This window comes from Poecilia latipinna, unplaced genomic scaffold (genome assembly GCF_001443285.1).
Source record: "Poecilia latipinna isolate Pla-1442-1.1 unplaced genomic scaffold, P_latipinna-1.0 Scaffold1800, whole genome shotgun sequence".
Taxonomy (NCBI): domain Eukaryota; kingdom Metazoa; phylum Chordata; class Actinopteri; order Cyprinodontiformes; family Poeciliidae; genus Poecilia; species Poecilia latipinna.
In genome coordinates, this window is record NW_015114416.1 from 536 (window position 1) to 18,091 (window position 17,556).

Below are 17,556 nucleotides of genomic sequence, written 5' to 3' on the forward strand. Positions count from 1 at the left end.
GAGCACTGAAATACTGAGAAACAGGTTTTTCTTTTTATGTACAATTACTACATCAAAACTAGGAACTCCCACAATGTTTGGCTTGTAAAATGCGTTGACCAGCTACATGTATGTTTATGGCCTTTGCTGAGCTTAATTACAATCAGATGAAAGTTAGAAGGATATGATTGTAATTCCTTCATTTTCAAATCTACGAAACTTTTTTTTCTCTCTCTTTTATGGCGCTGTAATCCTCGGAAAAGATCGATCTGAATCGGTCAGATGTAATAGCAGGAAAATCCTGATAGGTTTGTTGCTTATCTTTAGCATTTTCGGTACCATCATCTGTCATGATGATCTGACAATCTACTGCAGTCAGACTCAACAACAACAGCTGGTGACATATATACAGTCGACACCAAAACTATTCATGCTTCTGGTAAATTGCGCTTTCGTAAAAACTACACTAAAAATTTGTGTCTTCAAGATTTACGCCAGAAACTGTTGGATCCTGCTCAACAAATGGCATCTCGTTTTGTTGTAACGGTACTAAATTTCACAGATGGCATTTGCACTTGAAAGGAAAACATTTTAGAACATATTTGAATATTTTATTTACAGTTCAGAACACATTTGTCCATGAGTTAATGCACTTTATTTTTTAATCAAACATATGCATTCTAGCCATCCAGACATGAAAACCGATATTTTACAAGCACACACACTTGTATGTGCAGTCGTTGATGCTTGCAACCTCCTGGGATTGCATGATTTTAAATATGACCGTGACATGGCAGTGGAAATGTATTATGCTTCATTCTTTGCAGACCCAATAAATCTCTAAAAATAGCCAGATCCTTAAATCATTTCCTGTGAATGTGGATTTAATTTTTACAGGAAAAAAGGGGATGAGTTGTAGCTAGTAGTAGACCTCTCTGATCTTTGCCTGCAGTGCGTCACATGTTTTCTTGGCATCTCCCAGCAACATTGATGTATTGGGTTTGTAGAAAATGGGGTTGTCCACCGCCGCGTAACCCACTCCCAGTGTACGCTTCATCACTATGACCTGTAGGGAAAGCATACATCAAGTCAGTTATATAGGCAAGACGCTATATATACATCCAGTTAGAGTTTATAGAATATTCCCAAACATACCTGTTTGGACTTCCACACTTCCAGCACAGGCATGCCGGCAATTATAGAATTGGGATCTTCTTGTGCAGCAGAATTCACCGTGTCGTTTGCTCCGATGACCAGCGTCAAGTCCGTCTCTACGGGTCACCGACATTCAAACTTTTAGCCACGAGACAGATAAAAGATAAGGGATAACGCTCCACTCCCCGTCTCACTCTGTCATAAACAAGAACCATGTGTACTAGACGGCGTGCTGGTTGCTAAGAAAACACCAACGGTTGTCCGAATAACATGGCATGTCTGAATATTAACACACACATGCGTGGCAGCTGCAAGTGTAAATGGAAATGTGGACGTGTTTAATACACAAAGGCTGATATTGTAATTTTATCCTATACTGTCCTGCCAAAGTGATAACCGTGCCTCAATAAATACTACGTTTCTGTATTTGTAATTTATTTTTAAAAGAGTTTGCCTGGAAAGTCGTCATTGATCTCATCCATCTCCAGGACCACGTCATAGGGGACGCCGGCTTCAGCCAGGAGAACGTTGAGCTGGCCGGGCATGCGACCAGCCACGGGGTGGATACCAAACCTGTCAGAGACACGCAGATCGAAAGTGATTTGCTCTGATCAATCATCCTCTTGCTTTTTCTGAGAAGAATAATTTTTAAAAAAGCCCACGTCTCTTTCAAATGAGTACATGTAGCCCTAAAGAAATATACGGTCACACGTATTTTGCAAACATGCAAAGCCATGCATCATTTGTTTATATTTTCTCTTCTTCTTCCATTATCTTGTCATCTATGTTTGCCATTTTTAGTGCAAATATAGCAACCTGCTATCGTTGTCAAAAAAACTTGAGTAAACACGTAGAATCCAATCGGATGTGTTTTTTTTGTTTTTCTAGATGTGTACAGATGGAAAGGTGCCTACTACAAACTGTTAACTTTAGAAGACTGAATAGATTTGCATGCTGCACTTTTTTGTAAAAAAAAAAAAAAGAAAAAAAAACATACATAGCTGTCCTTCGCTGTCACAGTTAATGCACTGCTTTTACTAATCTATCACATCAAATCCCAATAAAATGTTGGTATGTGAAATCTAAATAGCCTTGAAAACCTCTGACACCAAGATCACTTTGAAAGATTGGAGGAAAGTTTGACTCCTCGAACAAGCAGTAACAAGCTGTCGCTAAATTTTGATTAAAACCAAAATAATGTTATTTGGAAACTCCAGAGCAAGTACAGAGAAATAAAATACAGATAAATGAAGTAAACATTGAAAGGATCCAGGAACACACATTTCTGAGAGCTTTTGTTGATGAAACGGTCACTTGGAGAGCGAATGATAGATATATACAGAATAAAGTATCAAAGAGCGTTTTTATACTAACTATAGCCAAGAAGTTGGTTAAACAGAAAACACTGCACATTCTTTACCGTCCCCTGGTTTTACTCTAGCTCAGTTATTGCGTAAAGACATAAAATTACCTTGCAGTCATTAGCTAAACTGTGGGGGGGAAAGCAACTAGAATTTTCATACAGGATAACACAAACTTATTTCTAAATTATAAAACTTACTGACTTTATAAATTATAAAGAGTGTGTGTATCTTATTTAAGGCCCAAAATAAGCCAGACAATATTCAAGAACTTGGGGTTGAGAGGCAACAGTACAAAAAACGGTACAAAATTACTCACCTGACAGTCTTGCCTTGTTCTCTTAACATCTTCACCATGTCTGCTATCGGGTACTGGGCTTTGGCTGCACACAAACCCCAGCCTAAACAGGAAAAAATGGTTAAAACACAAGTTAGGAAATCACACTCCTACGCTCTATATTACAAGAGCAACATTTCTTAGATCTGGGGTCTTGATACACATCAGCACCATTGTTCATAGCTGAATAGAAACACAACAGTCCAAAACCATCAATCGTGTGTTCTTTATTCATTTTGCTCTCCTCTCTGCAGTGTCCTCGTCCTTATTCAAATCCCAGCAGTTCAATAAGTCTGAGATCAATCTCTCTGAGAAACTGCACCGTAATGTATGATGGATACGGGACTCCTGCGTGCAAAGAACCGTTTTGCCTCACCACTGTTTAACCCTGGTGGTCATGTTCCTAACAGAGTTCAGCATAGCCTCTTGTTAAGATTTTCTTCCCTGTTGTTGTTGTTCTGAAGGCAGTCACTCATGACCTGTACGGTAATTCCCCAGACAGCCAGAGCCTTCTGTTTTCTCACTGCCCTCCTTTGTTGTTGACAGCGCATGGAGAAGTCTAGAGCCTGGACCTAATAGTTGCTTCGACTTTTCCCTGTTACTGTAATCAAACCAGCGTGTTGGACCACACATCTGTCCTCGCGTTGGTCCGCGGCCATTAGGCAACAACAGCGAGACGTGTTTCCAAGATTTTCAGAATGGTTGCTCTAGCTCAGGCTGCTTAAACAACAACTTATCTGTCAGATAGATCTGGTTTTTCTTTTGTTAAGAAGAAGAAGAGGTAGAAAAAAACATGATCTGGTAATTATCTCAACAATCATTTTTTTTATGTTGGTTGACAGATGATTCCAGGATCGACTGCTAAGTGCACTGCTCCCTCTTGTGGTGCCTGATCTTTTCTTTTGTTGTCTCAAATGAATTAATCACCACCATCAGTCACAGTCGCTGACATTTCCAGAGGATTGCAGGTTTTTTCATCACTCCCGTTTGGATGCATCTTTTGGCAGAGCAGCCAGTCTGAACCTTTATTTTGTCAGGTAAATGGAACAAAAGACAGATGTTATCACAGAGCCAGACTGTCTGAGCAGAGCGGAGAATTCACTCTGTTTGGTCATGATATCATCCCACGCTGCAGCTGTGCCCCACCTGAAGCAAGATCAAAGTTAGATGTTGGTGTTTCCCAAAAGGCTGTTTTTTTTTGGGGGTTCTCTCTCTTTTTTTTTTTTTTTTTTTTTTTGGGAACGTTGCAATGTGGTTACATCTGTTTTGAGCTAATTTTTCAACAAAAACGTCCAAAAGAAGCAGAAACACTCCCACACCGCGACATGCGATACTTCTGAACTCGTTCAAAAAGAGTTTTATGAATATTTTTGTTTTTGTGCCACATGCTATGACAGTGTTTGATGCTGAGTTTTGGCATTATTTTTAATGTTTGTTCATAAAGTTTGTGTAACAGAGTGTCCACAATCTGTTTAGAAAACAGACAAAATGTTACAGCAGGATAAAATGGCGAGTTATTCCCAGGTTACTCATCAAGAATTGACTAATTAAAACATGTGTAGCTTTTTTTTATTTGCAGATTTATTGGTATCCAAATCGTTCCATGAGTGGAACTTTCGAATTTCTGTATGATCGACTGGAACAAAATGTTTTGTCCCGGTCGCGATTGTAGGTCTTCACCTGTACATAACAAAAAACAAACTAGCATACAGAGAAAAGATACAATCCCCTCCACAGTTACTCTCACTCCTGTTGAAGATGTGCAGAGATTTAAAAGAAATCATAATCTTAATTGCAGTGATGTAATCTTCCACTGATTTTATTCTAGTACGGGGGGGCACAACGGCAAAATACAAAAACAACAATATCACACTCAATAATAATTAGTGTGAAATAACTTTAACTGAAGCATTTTTTAATTATGACCTCAAATATTTAATTGAATTTGAATGTATAAAACCTTTTACTTAATATTTAATGAGTTATTGTTTTCCCTGGGGTGTAATGTTTCTTTTAGCCTTTAGCTTGCTGGGCAAAGACTAATGTTTATCCTGCCACCATGAAGAGTGAGGGGACAGTGAGATGTAAACATTTTACTGTAAGGGAACTGCAGCAAAGAGTGGCATCTGGGGTCTCCAAGTCTCCATGACAACCATTAGACAGCATCTACACACCAACTAGTTGGCAGGAAAAAATATTTTCTGTCCTACCATCACAAAGGAAAAAATTGGGAGCTGTTTGTCTTGTTAGGATGTGATAGAGATTGAGATTTTCCAAATCATAGGACGAGTATATGAAAGACAGCCTAACACCCACGAGTACGTACGGAGGAGGATCTGTCATGCTGTGGGCCTTGTTATCCTCCAGCGTGCTGGAGTGCAATACCGGGAGGCTGTGAAGTTGACTGAGAATGGGTAATGACAGTTTTTTCTTTGCTTTTTTAATGTGCAATGATCCAAAACAAAAGGTCAAATCAACGTATAAGTGATATAACAGAGACAAAATCAACTTTCTTCGCCTGCCGCCTCAGTTCTTAATACCCTGTAACACCTGCTGTGTGAGCAGGAGAGAGGAGATCATGAGATCATTCAGGAATCTGGATGTTCTGGACAGAATGTGCGAAATGAGAATCGTTGAAAAATCCTTCTCTCTGTTTGATCCAACTTTGTGAAACGGAGAACACTTATTGCTGCTCTAATGGAGCGGAGAGTACAAAAACAGAAGGGAGGCAATAATTATGAAGTCACTTATTTCGTTAAAAGCAATTATTTCTTAGCACGGGAATTTTCCAATGCACTAAAACTTTTTTTGTTTTTTAAGATTTTCAGTGCGAGATAATAATAGTAATAAAAAAAGCAGGAGTATTTGAATGTTTTTACACATGTAGTGCCAATACTTGAGGATATGAATGTGTTAACTTTGTAGAATCAGAGATGTAAAGAAAAAGAAAAACCTGAGGCTGTAATCATAACACACTGGATAATCAACACTCAGAAATACTGCATGTTTCTTTTTAAAGTCTACCTGGAGTGATGATGACGGTGTTGGCTTCTTTGATTATGTCTATAGTTTGCTCCACATTGACCTCGGTGTGGGTGCCGACGATCTCCATGGGCTTCCCACCTAACGTGGAGGTGGTGCCGTACCCTCCCAGGATCACGTTGGGCAACGAGCGGTTCATGGCCTTGGAGGGAAGGAGGGACTCCATCTCAGATTCTTATCACAAGCGTGGCCCAAGTGAAACGCATCTACTCACCACACACATGATGTACGAAAGGATGGCGCCAGAGGAGCCGATCAGGGCTCCCACAATCGTCATGAGGTTGTTGTCTAGCAAAAAGCCCTCAGCACAGAGCGCCCATCCTGAGTAGCTGTTCAGCACAGTGATGACCACCGGCATGTCTGCCCCACCGATAGCTGCTGTGAGTGTTACACCCTGGAAGAAAGGTGTGCAAAAACGTCTGTGCTACTCAGTTTCGCTACAAGGCTCGTTGTAGCTTAAACATACTTGGCATCTAACAAAGTGAAACAACAAATTTCATCAGCTGAAATATAACCGTATCCAGACCGGTTTTTGGAACTTTTTTTCTTTTGTCTGAAAATGTGTTTCCTCAAAACCGAATCTTTGCTGCCTCATCTGTTTGCTGCTCAGATGTTGCTGTAAATCTCACCATGACAGCTGAAAGCCCGGACACCCCCATCAGGCAGCCCATCCCGGTGCCGTAGCTGGAGCTGAGCATAAAGGGCACCATGCCTCCCATGGACGCCGCCATCAGACCGGCGTTCAACATGTGTCGACCAGGCAACAGCAGGGGTGCGGAGTCCAGGAGGCCTACAGGCAAAGAGCAGTTATTTTCAAAAGCCAGAAATGATTGTCAATCGTTTGTAGGGATAATTGACAACATAAAACACAGAGCGCAATTAGTTTCAAGCGCCCCTTTGGAGGTCCAGATGTCTCTGCGGAGGAATCTATTACAATCTGTTACAAGACAACAACTAATCCTGCAAGCAGAGCCACTGCCCTGTGGTCAACAAATCACATCTTACCAGAATGTTTCTCATGTGTTCCCCTTGATCAATTCACACAACAGTTTAAATAAAAGACTGCTGATAAGTGCACGCAAAGCCCCAACCCTGACCTGGACTCCACAGAGGATTTGGCTTCAACCACCAGGAGACAGTCAGTGCAAGTGGATATATGAAGCTCTGTGTGTTTCGGTGCCTTGTAAAGGTATTCGATTCAACTTTTTCATCTTTTGTTAGTTTACAGCTGCAAACTGGTGTTTAGAGGGAACAATGTGACAGACCAATACAAAGTGGAACATAACTGAATTATTTTTGCAAGGCATTGTATCTCGCTAGTAGACCAGAACCTCGGTTTTGGTGTTTCATAAACTTCTAAGCTTCAGACCCACAATAACAAAGGTCATCATGGCAAAAACCATCCCTAAAAACATTATTTATAATGGTTTTAATGTAATTACTGGTTAAATAATGTGCGGTTTAAATTTAACCTAAGGTCTGAAGGCAAGCTCAGGACCCCCCACAAAGTGTTTCTCAACCCAAAAGGTCTCCGATGCATTTGAATCTTGGAAAAGCTGAACACAGTTTTGGTCAGCGGCTCCAACCTTGCAGCTTTCCGTAGGCCACCAGAGATCCGCTGAAGGTGACGCCTCCAATGTAGGTACCCAGGTAGGCCACGGTCTTCAGGACACCGGCTGCAGGGTGTGTTTCCAGGTGAGGGAACTCGATCATGTACTCGGCGACGCAGGTGAGGACAGCCGCGAGTCCCACCAGGCTGTGGAAGGCCGCCACCAGCTGTGGCAAGTCCGTGATTTCAATACGCTTGGCGATGGTGAGGCCTGCGGTCGAGTTGTGACATCAGTAAGTTATTACTGTTATTATTCAAATTATTTGAAAGCGAAAAAGAGCGAAATGTTATCAAGTCAACACCTGTTTTCTGCTACAAGGTCAAATCAAGCAAAGTAGTCGGTTGGGCTTGCTGAAAAGAGATGCAGCTGCAGCACTGATGCATATGCATGTACAGTAAATTAAAGGGGTGGTATTGCTTTCCAGCATGTGGTGCCATTTTAAAGCATAATCAAATCACTATATTACCTTCAGTTGCTATAAAAGTGCTACATATATCAAATATGACTTAAAAGAAATTTGACTTGGTAATTGAAATTGGGCCTCTGTCGCTTTAAAAACTCCTGCTCTTTCCAACACTCCGCCTTGAGGAAGTCATCACAACGTCACTCCTCTATTAACCCTTTAATTATGTTTTCACGAGCTTTACACTGAAAATTTCTATTATCAATAGCTCATATAATACCTTGTTACTTCAGGTATTATTGCATTGAATATCATTACCTGGAAAATCAAGGGACTACCGTGATACAATTTCTTTTGATGTTATTTACTATAACATAATGTAAAGCTCAAAGAAAGCCAATTTTACATAACCGCGCCCCCTCGAGGATCAGTAATTGTCTTAACACTAAAACTAAAAGATGAAATCTTTCATAAAGACTCAAGTAGAGAATTGCAAAATTAAGATATATACTGATAAATATCCAAACTGTGATTCAAAAACCAATAGCCATTGCTTTCTTTCTTTGTAGGTCAATAGTCTGATCACACAGCATGTTTCTATGTGGTCTAGATAGTGGAGAACAATACAATATTAGACTGTGCTAAAAAGGGAATAATCAGTGCCAGAGAAGGGACTTTCCAGCGTCGCAGTGCTGTGTTAGAGCTACAACACAGAGATAGTTTTAAAAACACATACCAAGGGTCCCCCCAGTGGCCATAGCTAACGACATCTGAGACAGCAGCTCTGGCGACGGCTTGAGGGCGCCGATGGTGGCAGCAATGCCCCCTGCTACTCCCATCATGCCCAGGGCGTTCCCCAGTCGAGACGTGTGCTGGGCGGAGAGGCCTGCCAAGGCCCCGACGCAACACAAGCCTGAGCCCAGGTACATCATCTGAGGGAATTAATTAAAGAAACTGAAAAAAAAACTCAGTCAAGTCACACAAAAAAAGCAACAACCAAAATAAGTATATTTATTTCCCTGCAGTTGTGTAAGACTGGTAGATTAGAGACTCTTCCATCACCTGCTCTATGCTGTACCCAGCAGCCAGTGAAGCTCCGTATCCTCCGACGAAAGCAGCCCCGGGCAACAAGTAAAGGTAGTTGTATTCAGGAGGGTCAGTGGGACGCTTGAACATGTCCAGCATTCTCTGGGTGATGAGGAAACCACCTGCACAGGCACAGCAAAAACAAAGCAAAAAAAAAAAAAAGTAGCACCCACTTAGCTGCACAGCTAATAAATCACGTTCTCCTCTGATGTGTCCGTGATGAGTGTCAGACCGGCAATGTTGATGGATGAAACGAAGGCGGCTGCCAGGGCGAGAGTCTCGGGCAGGCTGGAGGGTGCGAGACCTCCACCCATCAGCACCAGACCTCCTACCGCGGTCAGGCCTGAGAGGCGGAACAGGCAGCATGAGTAACAGCAGCAGAGAGCCACACGAAGCGCCAGGCTGTACCCTGACCCCCTGACCTGAGATAGCGTTGGTGACAGACATGAGAGGTGAGTGCAGAGCGGGGGTCACCCCCCACACGGTGTGGTATCCCACAATCCCAGCCAAACCGAACGTTGTGACCATCTGAGTGAAAGCTGCATTTGGGGAGATGATGCCCAGAGCCAGACAGGTGGACACACCTGATGTAAAGACAAACAGCAGAGAAGCACCATATTAGCATCTTCACAGCTTTTTTATTTTTAAAGCTAGGATCCCTCAAACTGCACTCAATTACCCAAAATAGAAGAAAGTGTGACTGCTCAGTTACCATGTCATTCATTTTCAATCTTTCTTTGATATATGCTCATACTGTTTTGTAGAGCTACTGAGGTTATAAACATAAACAGCTCTAAAGCACTTATAAAGTGCCTGTAATAAACAACAATACACAAGATTAAGAATCAGGCCTCATCCAGACAAAAAAAACATGCATGTTCTGTTCAGTTTTCATAGATATCCCAAGGGCAAATATGTTTACAACAAGCAACATATATAAAAGCAACAACAACAACAAAAAACATCCACTGCTGGTACAGGACAACTACAAATATCAAGAGAAATAATGGATCATCTCAAATCATAGCACATAATAGACAAAATTAACAAGAATATAAAATGTGTCTTATTAAAAAAAAAAAAAAACTAAAAAGGGGTCTAGTCTGGCTATTGCAGTCTAAACCAGGGAGATTAAGGTCAGCAATGGCAGCAGGAATGAAAGAAACCTCTGAGAACCACACCAGGTTCTGATCTTAGAGATCCTGCAGCGGCGGCCAGATGGAAGAAGATGAAACTCGCTCTAAAGTGGATGTTGTGCGTTGTTAACGATCAGTTCTCACACGCTTGGAGTGTATTCTGGAGCCAGGCTTGCTTTACTCCAATTACCTTGCTTGCCACATTAGTGAGCCTCATCAACCAGTTTTTACTAGACGAGGTAAGGAAACAAAGCCACGCAACAATAAAAATAGAACAGAATCAATAAAACACTGATAAAATAGAGTCACTAATAAATTACAAACTTTAAAAGAGCCCAGTTTACTTTAGAAAAAAAAAATAAAATGAAAAAAGGTGCTGCTGGACCTATTTACACCCTGCATCCGTTTTTGATTAAAAGCCCAGCTTATTATCAATAAGAGTTTATACTCGCTTACGATTTCAGCTTCCAGGTTATGAACCATAGTGATGCTGGACTGGGATTTATGAAGGTCAGTGAACATGTCTTTAGTTTCGGATGCATTAATTGCGCCATGCTGTAAAGACCTCTACAACGGCACCTTTCTCAGTTTTACTGTCGTTTAAAAGACTTATAACAGTCATCAGCAAATTTCAAAGTGTGTCTGTTCTGATGTGAGCTCCTGCAGGAACTGCACAAAGAATAAACGGCACCGAAGAAAGTACACCACCCTGCAAACAGGAAGGATAAGTGTGACAGCTCGCCATTAATTTTCACACATTGTGACCGATCTGACAGAAAGTCTAACAACCAACCTACAAGATTTGGATTCAGATGAAACGCTGACAAAAGTTCATTCGCAAGAAGATAGGGCTGGGTAGTATTAAATGCAGATGGAAAATCAACAAACCACAGCCTTGGATGTGTTTTAGGGACGTCCAGATGTTCCACTAAAAGGTTTATTAAAAACAGAGTGGCGTCCTGCACACTCCCGCCTGAGGAGGACCTAAAGTGGCCAGCAGCCTGTTTCAGATCGCCCTTTTTCATTATCCTCACAAAGCCTTCATCACCAAGGAGGTGAAGGCTACTGGTCTGAAGACATTGAGGACTTCATGGCTCTTATATTTTTGCAACAGGAACAATTGTGGCATGTTTCCACGCTTTACAATCTGCTGCTGAAGAGACTGATTAGAAATCATTTTCAAAATTTCACTAAGTTATAAAGCACAATGCTCTGTCATTTCTGAAAGTGCAAGAACTACAGTAGCTACACTAGGTGTGTTACTGTCTTAGGAGCATGCACGTGGTGCTGACATGGTGGAGGTACAATATAATCATTTTTAAAAATTACATTTGCATACCCTTCCCCTTCTTCTCTGTTTGTGGTGTATTCTGATACACTATTACAGCACCACATATAGTATTTTTGTGTGGACGAGGATAATCCTACAAATAATCCCATGTTTCCAGTTAACTTTTTAAATAAATAGAGCAGGAAAAACACAGTTTTCTGAGCAACTTTGTTTTTTCGTTGTCTCTTAAAGTGAGAAAAAAAAGTAAGGCTGCATTTTTAAATGTTGTATGTAGAGCTATGCTACATTTCAAACCAAAACTAGAGACATAAAAGGAACACTTGATGGTACAATGATAAATATCTAGAGCATATGTGAAAACATGTAAAATATTAACCTTTGTATTTATGTTTAGAGCATAACGTCCTGAACGAATCTCTTCTGTCTGACTGGCGATTCACTCCAATGACTCCAGTGGCAGAACAGAAAAAAATATGCAAAAAGGACAAATACCGTCGTACTCATGCCAAGTGGCTAGTTCTGCACGCCTCCAACAAAAAGACTGACAAAAACATCCATTTGAGTGGGGATCTAGATTTGTATCGTCAACGATTGGCACTTTGCAATGCATGTTGGGAAGGAACAGCAGCTCAGCTTCACATTCAAGCACCTAAAATACACACAATGCATGTTTTTTTTTGTTTTGTTTTGTTTTTTTTCTTACAGTTTGCTCTAGCAGTGGAAGATAAAGGAATAAGAAGAGACTCACAGACACTTGAACAATTTTCTTCTGCGTTCAACCTTTCCTCGAGCTTGATCTAATCTGAAGAATGTACCTCAGAATGCAGTGGAGCTAAGACATCCACAACAAAATCTATAGATGAATATTTCCCCCCTGAATCTGATGCTTTGTGTCTGACCTGCAGTGTAGACGCCGGCAGAGGTCAACGTGCGGTTAAAAGGGGAAACTGTTGCAGCTTTTTCGGCTTCCAACTCTGCCACGGTTTTCTGTTTCACGGGGGCCGGCGGGGTCGTTTTAGGCAGTGGAGACGGGAACATGTTGTGACCTTCCTGTTCAGGCAGAGAAAAAAAAACACACACACACACAAATATACCCTAGTGAGCACTAGTAAAAGATCCATGAGGTCTACATGTTAGACAGAGAATTGAATATTTGTGAAATTTGCATTTTGGAACATCTGGACTGGATGCTGGCAGTTCTGCAGCAGGAGATTACACTAAGCAAACAGTACTCATCGACCAGTTAGCAAGGGTTTTGCAGATGAATTTACTTTAGAAAGACTTGAATCCTGAGTCGGTCCACCAGCAGTAAGTCGATATGCCCTACCGAGCTCGCATGATTTCACTGCCGTAGACATTGTGTCCAAACCAAAATTCCTGGAAATGTTTCCAGTTTGAGCCTTACCCAGCTGGAACTGGGAACTTTTTTTTTTTTGTGGGGGCGCGGGGGGCCTGGAGCTTGACTTGACAAGATGTGATAGCTCATGCTGAGAGAGAGTGGAGGACGCCAGCAGAGACTTTTACAGCAAATCAAAACCAACCTTCATCACAAGAGTCCCACGGATGACATGGTCGATTGTTCCGTAGTCAAATTCCTCGTGGGGCTCGTAGTGGAAGTACTCCTTGTCTGGACTGATGGCTTTCAGCAGCTTCAGGACGTTGTTGGAGTACAGAGTGCTGGCCTGTGTGGGCATGCGGCTGGGCAGGTCGGTGTAGCCTATGTGAGTGACTCCCTGGTTGGAACAGAAAACGTTCTTGATCTGTGAATTTTCCTCTGGGGTGAACAGGCTGGGGAACATTTTTATTACTGTACTTTAAGACGCAGACAGAAAGCTGACCTTGTAGACGTACAGATCTCCTGGCTTGGTGGTCTCGATGTTTCCTCCGGTTTCTGCAGCCAGGTCCACTACCACAGAGCCGTCCCGCATTGACTCGACAAACTCCTTCTTAATTAACACAGGAGCCTTTTTTCCTGCACGATCGGAGACACAAAAAAAATTATAAACTAAACTGAATTTGAACCAGACTATTTTATGCTAATATGGACTAAACTGAAAGTTTTGGACTTGAAATGAAATGGGCTGACACAGTTAGTTCCTATTTTTGAAGCAGAACCCCCCAAAAAAGAATATCAAAATAAGGACTTTTGACAAATAAAGTCATCTGTTGGAATGGCCAAGTCAAAGTCCAGGCACTAAATCCACCCAAGAAATTCTTGTAAGTCCTTGAATATGACTGTGAATGCTTTTTATCCAGTAAGACTGACGTTAGAGATATTCTCCAAAGGAAAAAGCCTAAATATTCAGTCCAATATGTGCAAAGCCAGTGGAGACAAACTGTACCCTGCAGCTGTAAATATGGTGAAAGGTAAATCTCCAAAGAACTGACTTGGGTGGTCAAACACAAATGCAGGCCACATATTTTAGATTTTGATTTGCAGAAAAGTTTAATAAATATGTATCCGTTTTCTTTCAAGAGATACACATCCTTTTGCAGCGTACTGTAAATACCTCTTTCGACATACTTTTCACCAGTAAGCATCAGAGCTGAGTGTGTTATCTCTGAGTGGGGCCTTGCGAGTTGTTTATTAGCAAATTAATTCATCCATCTTTCTGACATGCAGAGTCCTGTAATCCATCTTGCAAAGTTTTGCTCAGGCAGGAGCTTTTGCACGGATGTTGGGGACCCTCCAAAGATTGAATAAACTTCAAGTCAGTTAACATGTTTGGATAAAACCGTGTGGAAATAAAGCCTTAGATCAGCATGTTAGCCTTGAAATCCATCAACAAAATCAGCAACGACTTGAGCTTTTAAAGTCTTGTCTTGCAACTCATTTCCTTTTTTTTTTTCTTCTTCTTCTTCTTCTTCTTCTTCTTCTGCTTCTTCGACAATCGACTTAAAAAAAACACACTAGATGTATGCACGCTTCCAAGTAAGAAACAGTAGGCCATTTATCTTTTCTTAAACACTCGAACATAAAGAGAAATGGTTGAAGGTTTCATTGTTTCCGACCTGGAATCAGGGCAGTGCTGATGACGATGTCGACATCTTTACACTGCCTGGCGAACAGGGCCATCTCAGCCTCAATGAACTCCTTTGACATCTCCTTGGCGTAACCTCCGACCCCTTCGCCAGACTCTTTGATGTCTACTTCCAAAGGCTCTGCCCCAAATGACTTGAACTGCTCAAGTGCTGCTGGCCTGACAGGAAACAAACAGTCAGCTTTTCGTCAAGATCACGAACCATCATCGCCGAGTCTGGCGATCTGAAACACGAGGCGTCCTTTTCCTTTCATCTCATACCTGGTGTCAAAGCCTCTCACTATGGCTCCCATCGACTTGGCTGCCCCTGCTGCTGCTAAACCAGCCACCCCGCCTCCAATAACCAGGACCTGAGAGCAGCAGAAACATCAAGAGAAGAATCAGTTCGCAGTTTTTAATGTGTACGTGAAAAGAAAACGCCCAAAGGTGGACAGAAGCCTCTCAATTCAGAAAATAAATAAATAAATAAATGTTCAGCTGAAGGTTACCTTAGCTGGAGGGACTTTTCCTGCAGCTGTGATTTGACCAGTGAAGAACCGGCCAAAGTGGTTGGCAGCCAGAACCACAGCTTTGTATCTGCCAAAATAACACATTTAACAAAACCCACATTCTTTGTTGTTTTCTTATGTTTACAGTATATGACAGAAAGTGTGAGTCTATTCCTATTGATTTCTAATATGATATGACACAGTGTCTAATTTAATGCTTTTGCAATTATGTTTTGCAGGTCATGTAAATTTGTTGTCAAAATTCATAAAACCTAAAGCTTTTTAGGTTTTCTGTAAATCTTTTATTTACAGAAAAGATTTGATGAGCTTAATTAAAACCAATGACATGAGTTTTCCAACTAAGAGCAAGGAAACATCTGAACCTGGCCTTAGGTAAGTTATCAAAGTCATGTAAATGACATTAATCAGATAAAAACATCACCAAAATAAGTAATAACAATATTGACTTCTGTGTATTCAGAATTAGGCAGTTTATTTTAGGCTTGATTTTAAAAAAAAGTGCACCGTTTTCATTTATTAGGGTGCCTCTTTACGTAAACTGATTATAATTGGAATGCTTTCTGTTTTTATGAAAACAAAAGCAACTTTCAGAGTGTCCATATCTGTTTATATTTATATTTGCACTGCCACCGCTGAGCACAGGTCTTACAACTAAGATAAAGGTTGTATATATTGGTGTTCATAGCACTTTTTAACTACTTCTGTGCCAAACTTTAACAACTCATTATAATGAAAATAAAAACATTTGCAATAAACTGGTCGTCATTTCATAACAACACATGTCCAGCTGGCTGAAGGGATTAGTTAGTTGTATCTCAGGGTGTTAAGATGAAATGTATAAAATAAGTTGCTCTTATTTTTACATTTATTTACTCTCAGTCAGTGAATATTTATCAAGTTCAGATGGATGAATGGATGCTCTCATCTGAGCACATGACACACATCATCAGGCAGCGATACCAGCTGCCTAGCAACAGTGGTATTACCTCTTATCTGTGTGTTTGTCTGTACATACGTGAATCTCCGTGATTATCTAGATATTTCTTTACCCAGCGATGTTGGCCATGGAGCTGAGAGCGTCGTATCCCTGGGCGATGGTAACTCTGGGCACCTGGTCCATGGCCAGCACGGTGCTCTGCCTCTCTGACAGCTTCTTCATCAGGTCTGGATTCTGTGCCGGATAAATGAAGCTCACCAAGGTGGACTTGGGTTTCAGGAGGTCTGCTTCGCTTAAACTGGGAGCTCGAACCTGGGAAAGAACGGGAATAAATGAGAGGCAGTGTAGATTATAGCCTTGCAGACAGCTAAGGGACGATGTTGAGAGGATCAGAAGGGACGTGCGAAACCTTGAGGACCAAATCTGAGCCAAGAGCTCCCTTGACGTCGGTGATGGTGGCTCCTGCGTCCTTGTACTGCTGGTCAGAGAACTTGGCTTCATCTCCGGCTCCGCTCTCCACCTGCACCTTGAAGCCCTGCTTGACCAGAGCCTGAACCCCGGCAGGCGACAACGCCACCCGACGTTCATTCAAAACAGTTTCTTTAGGAACACCGACCACTAAATCTTTGTAGAGCACACCTAAGTGAACACACAGCGAGTGACAGTTAGGCCCGCCTTCCTTCAGAGGATCTCAGAGAGCATTTTCAGATGAATATTTAAAGTTGTGATCCTAATATTACGAGTTTGCACGCTCTGGCTTTAGAGAGCGAGCGTGAGCCTGCAGCTGACATTGTGTGGCCGGGGAACAATATCATGTTGCACATTTCTTTGTCCATACATGGCTTGGTGACCTCGCCGCCATGGTGACATAAGTAGCAGGTGATTGGCTCTGATCCACTATGCTCGCAGAGAGGCCTCCGCTCCCACAGAGACACTCAGAATTTCAACTTTATAGCTTTCAGTAACCCCTAAAACCACCACAAACACTCTCTGGTGTCTCCACAGTGACGTTACAGCAAAACACACGCATCCCTCCAGGAAACCTGTCAGGCAGCAGTGAGGATTCAACATGTCACCTTTAACTGACCTACATGTTAGCAGCGGCCCATAAGTCAGCGAGTGAAACAACTGCCTGCTTTCCCTATTTTGGGAACATCTCGGCTAACCTTCTGAAAGCATTTTATGATCTAAGGAGTTTTCCACTTCTCTGGGCCACAAAAAGGCAACTTTGATCTTTGAAGCCTTAAACTGGAGATGGGGAAAAAAAATGTAAATCAAGAGAGACTGTGTCTAAGCAGTATAGTTCCTACCTCTGGAAGCCTTTTGGTCCCATAATACAGGAAAAGTCCTAAAATGCCTCCTCCCAAATATTTTCTGATGACCCTTCCTCTGGGACAAAACCAGGCAGGAGCTGGAGACGCAGCGCAGGAGAGTTGACATGGCTCCCTCGAACACAAGCAAGCAGATAGATTATTCTGTGTTAAGACTGCTTCTTCATTTGCTGTCAGACACCAGAGGACATCTTGATTCCCTCCAGAAGGTCCCGATTCCCCCAGTTACACACTCAGCCCGTCTGTGCTGTGAGGCCTACAGACAGCAGAGTGACATTTCAACTCTGCAGGACACAACACACACACATTCACGCACTCACGCGCTCTCTCTCTCTCAA

General features: G+C 41.8%; 1 protein-coding gene and 1 long non-coding RNA gene across 2 annotated transcripts; one reads left to right on the forward strand and one right to left on the reverse strand.

The window, feature by feature from the left end:
* Positions 1–576: 576 nt before the first annotated feature.
* LOC106934392 (NAD(P) transhydrogenase, mitochondrial-like) lies at positions 577–17,556 on the reverse strand. The gene is made up of 21 exons (XM_015014255.1): positions 17,198–17,556; positions 16,297–16,526; positions 16,000–16,199; positions 14,930–15,017; positions 14,703–14,791; positions 14,413–14,600; positions 13,239–13,372; positions 12,942–13,133; positions 12,300–12,450; positions 9,396–9,557; positions 9,206–9,316; positions 8,950–9,095; positions 8,624–8,819; positions 7,461–7,694; positions 6,504–6,664; positions 6,089–6,268; positions 5,857–6,016; positions 2,815–2,896; positions 1,589–1,707; positions 1,135–1,250; positions 577–1,045 (listed from the first exon to the last, which is right to left on the reverse strand). The coding sequence occupies exons 1-21, from the start codon at positions 17,325–17,327 to the stop codon at positions 899–901; spliced, it is 3,216 nt and encodes a 1,071-aa protein (XP_014869741.1). The 5' UTR covers positions 17,328–17,556; the 3' UTR covers positions 577–898.
* LOC106934393 (uncharacterized) lies at positions 7,629–11,590 on the forward strand. Its single transcript, XR_001421691.1, has 2 exons — positions 7,629–7,716; positions 10,776–11,590. It is a non-coding gene; the product is annotated as an uncharacterized LOC106934393 (long non-coding RNA).

Coding starts and splice junctions, on each gene's coding strand:
- LOC106934392 (XM_015014255.1), bottom strand. CDS start 17,327: ATGTCAACTCTCCTGCGCTGCGTCTCCAGCTCCTGCCTGGTTTTGTCC. Junction 16,200..16,296: donor GCTCAGATTTGGTCCTCAAG/GTTTCGCACGTC, acceptor GTTCTTTCCCAG/GTTCGAGCTCCCAGTTTAAG. Junction 2,897..5,856: donor CACCGTCATCATCACTCCAG/GTAGACTTTAAA, acceptor TTTCCTGTTTAG/GCTGGGGTTTGTGTGCAGCC.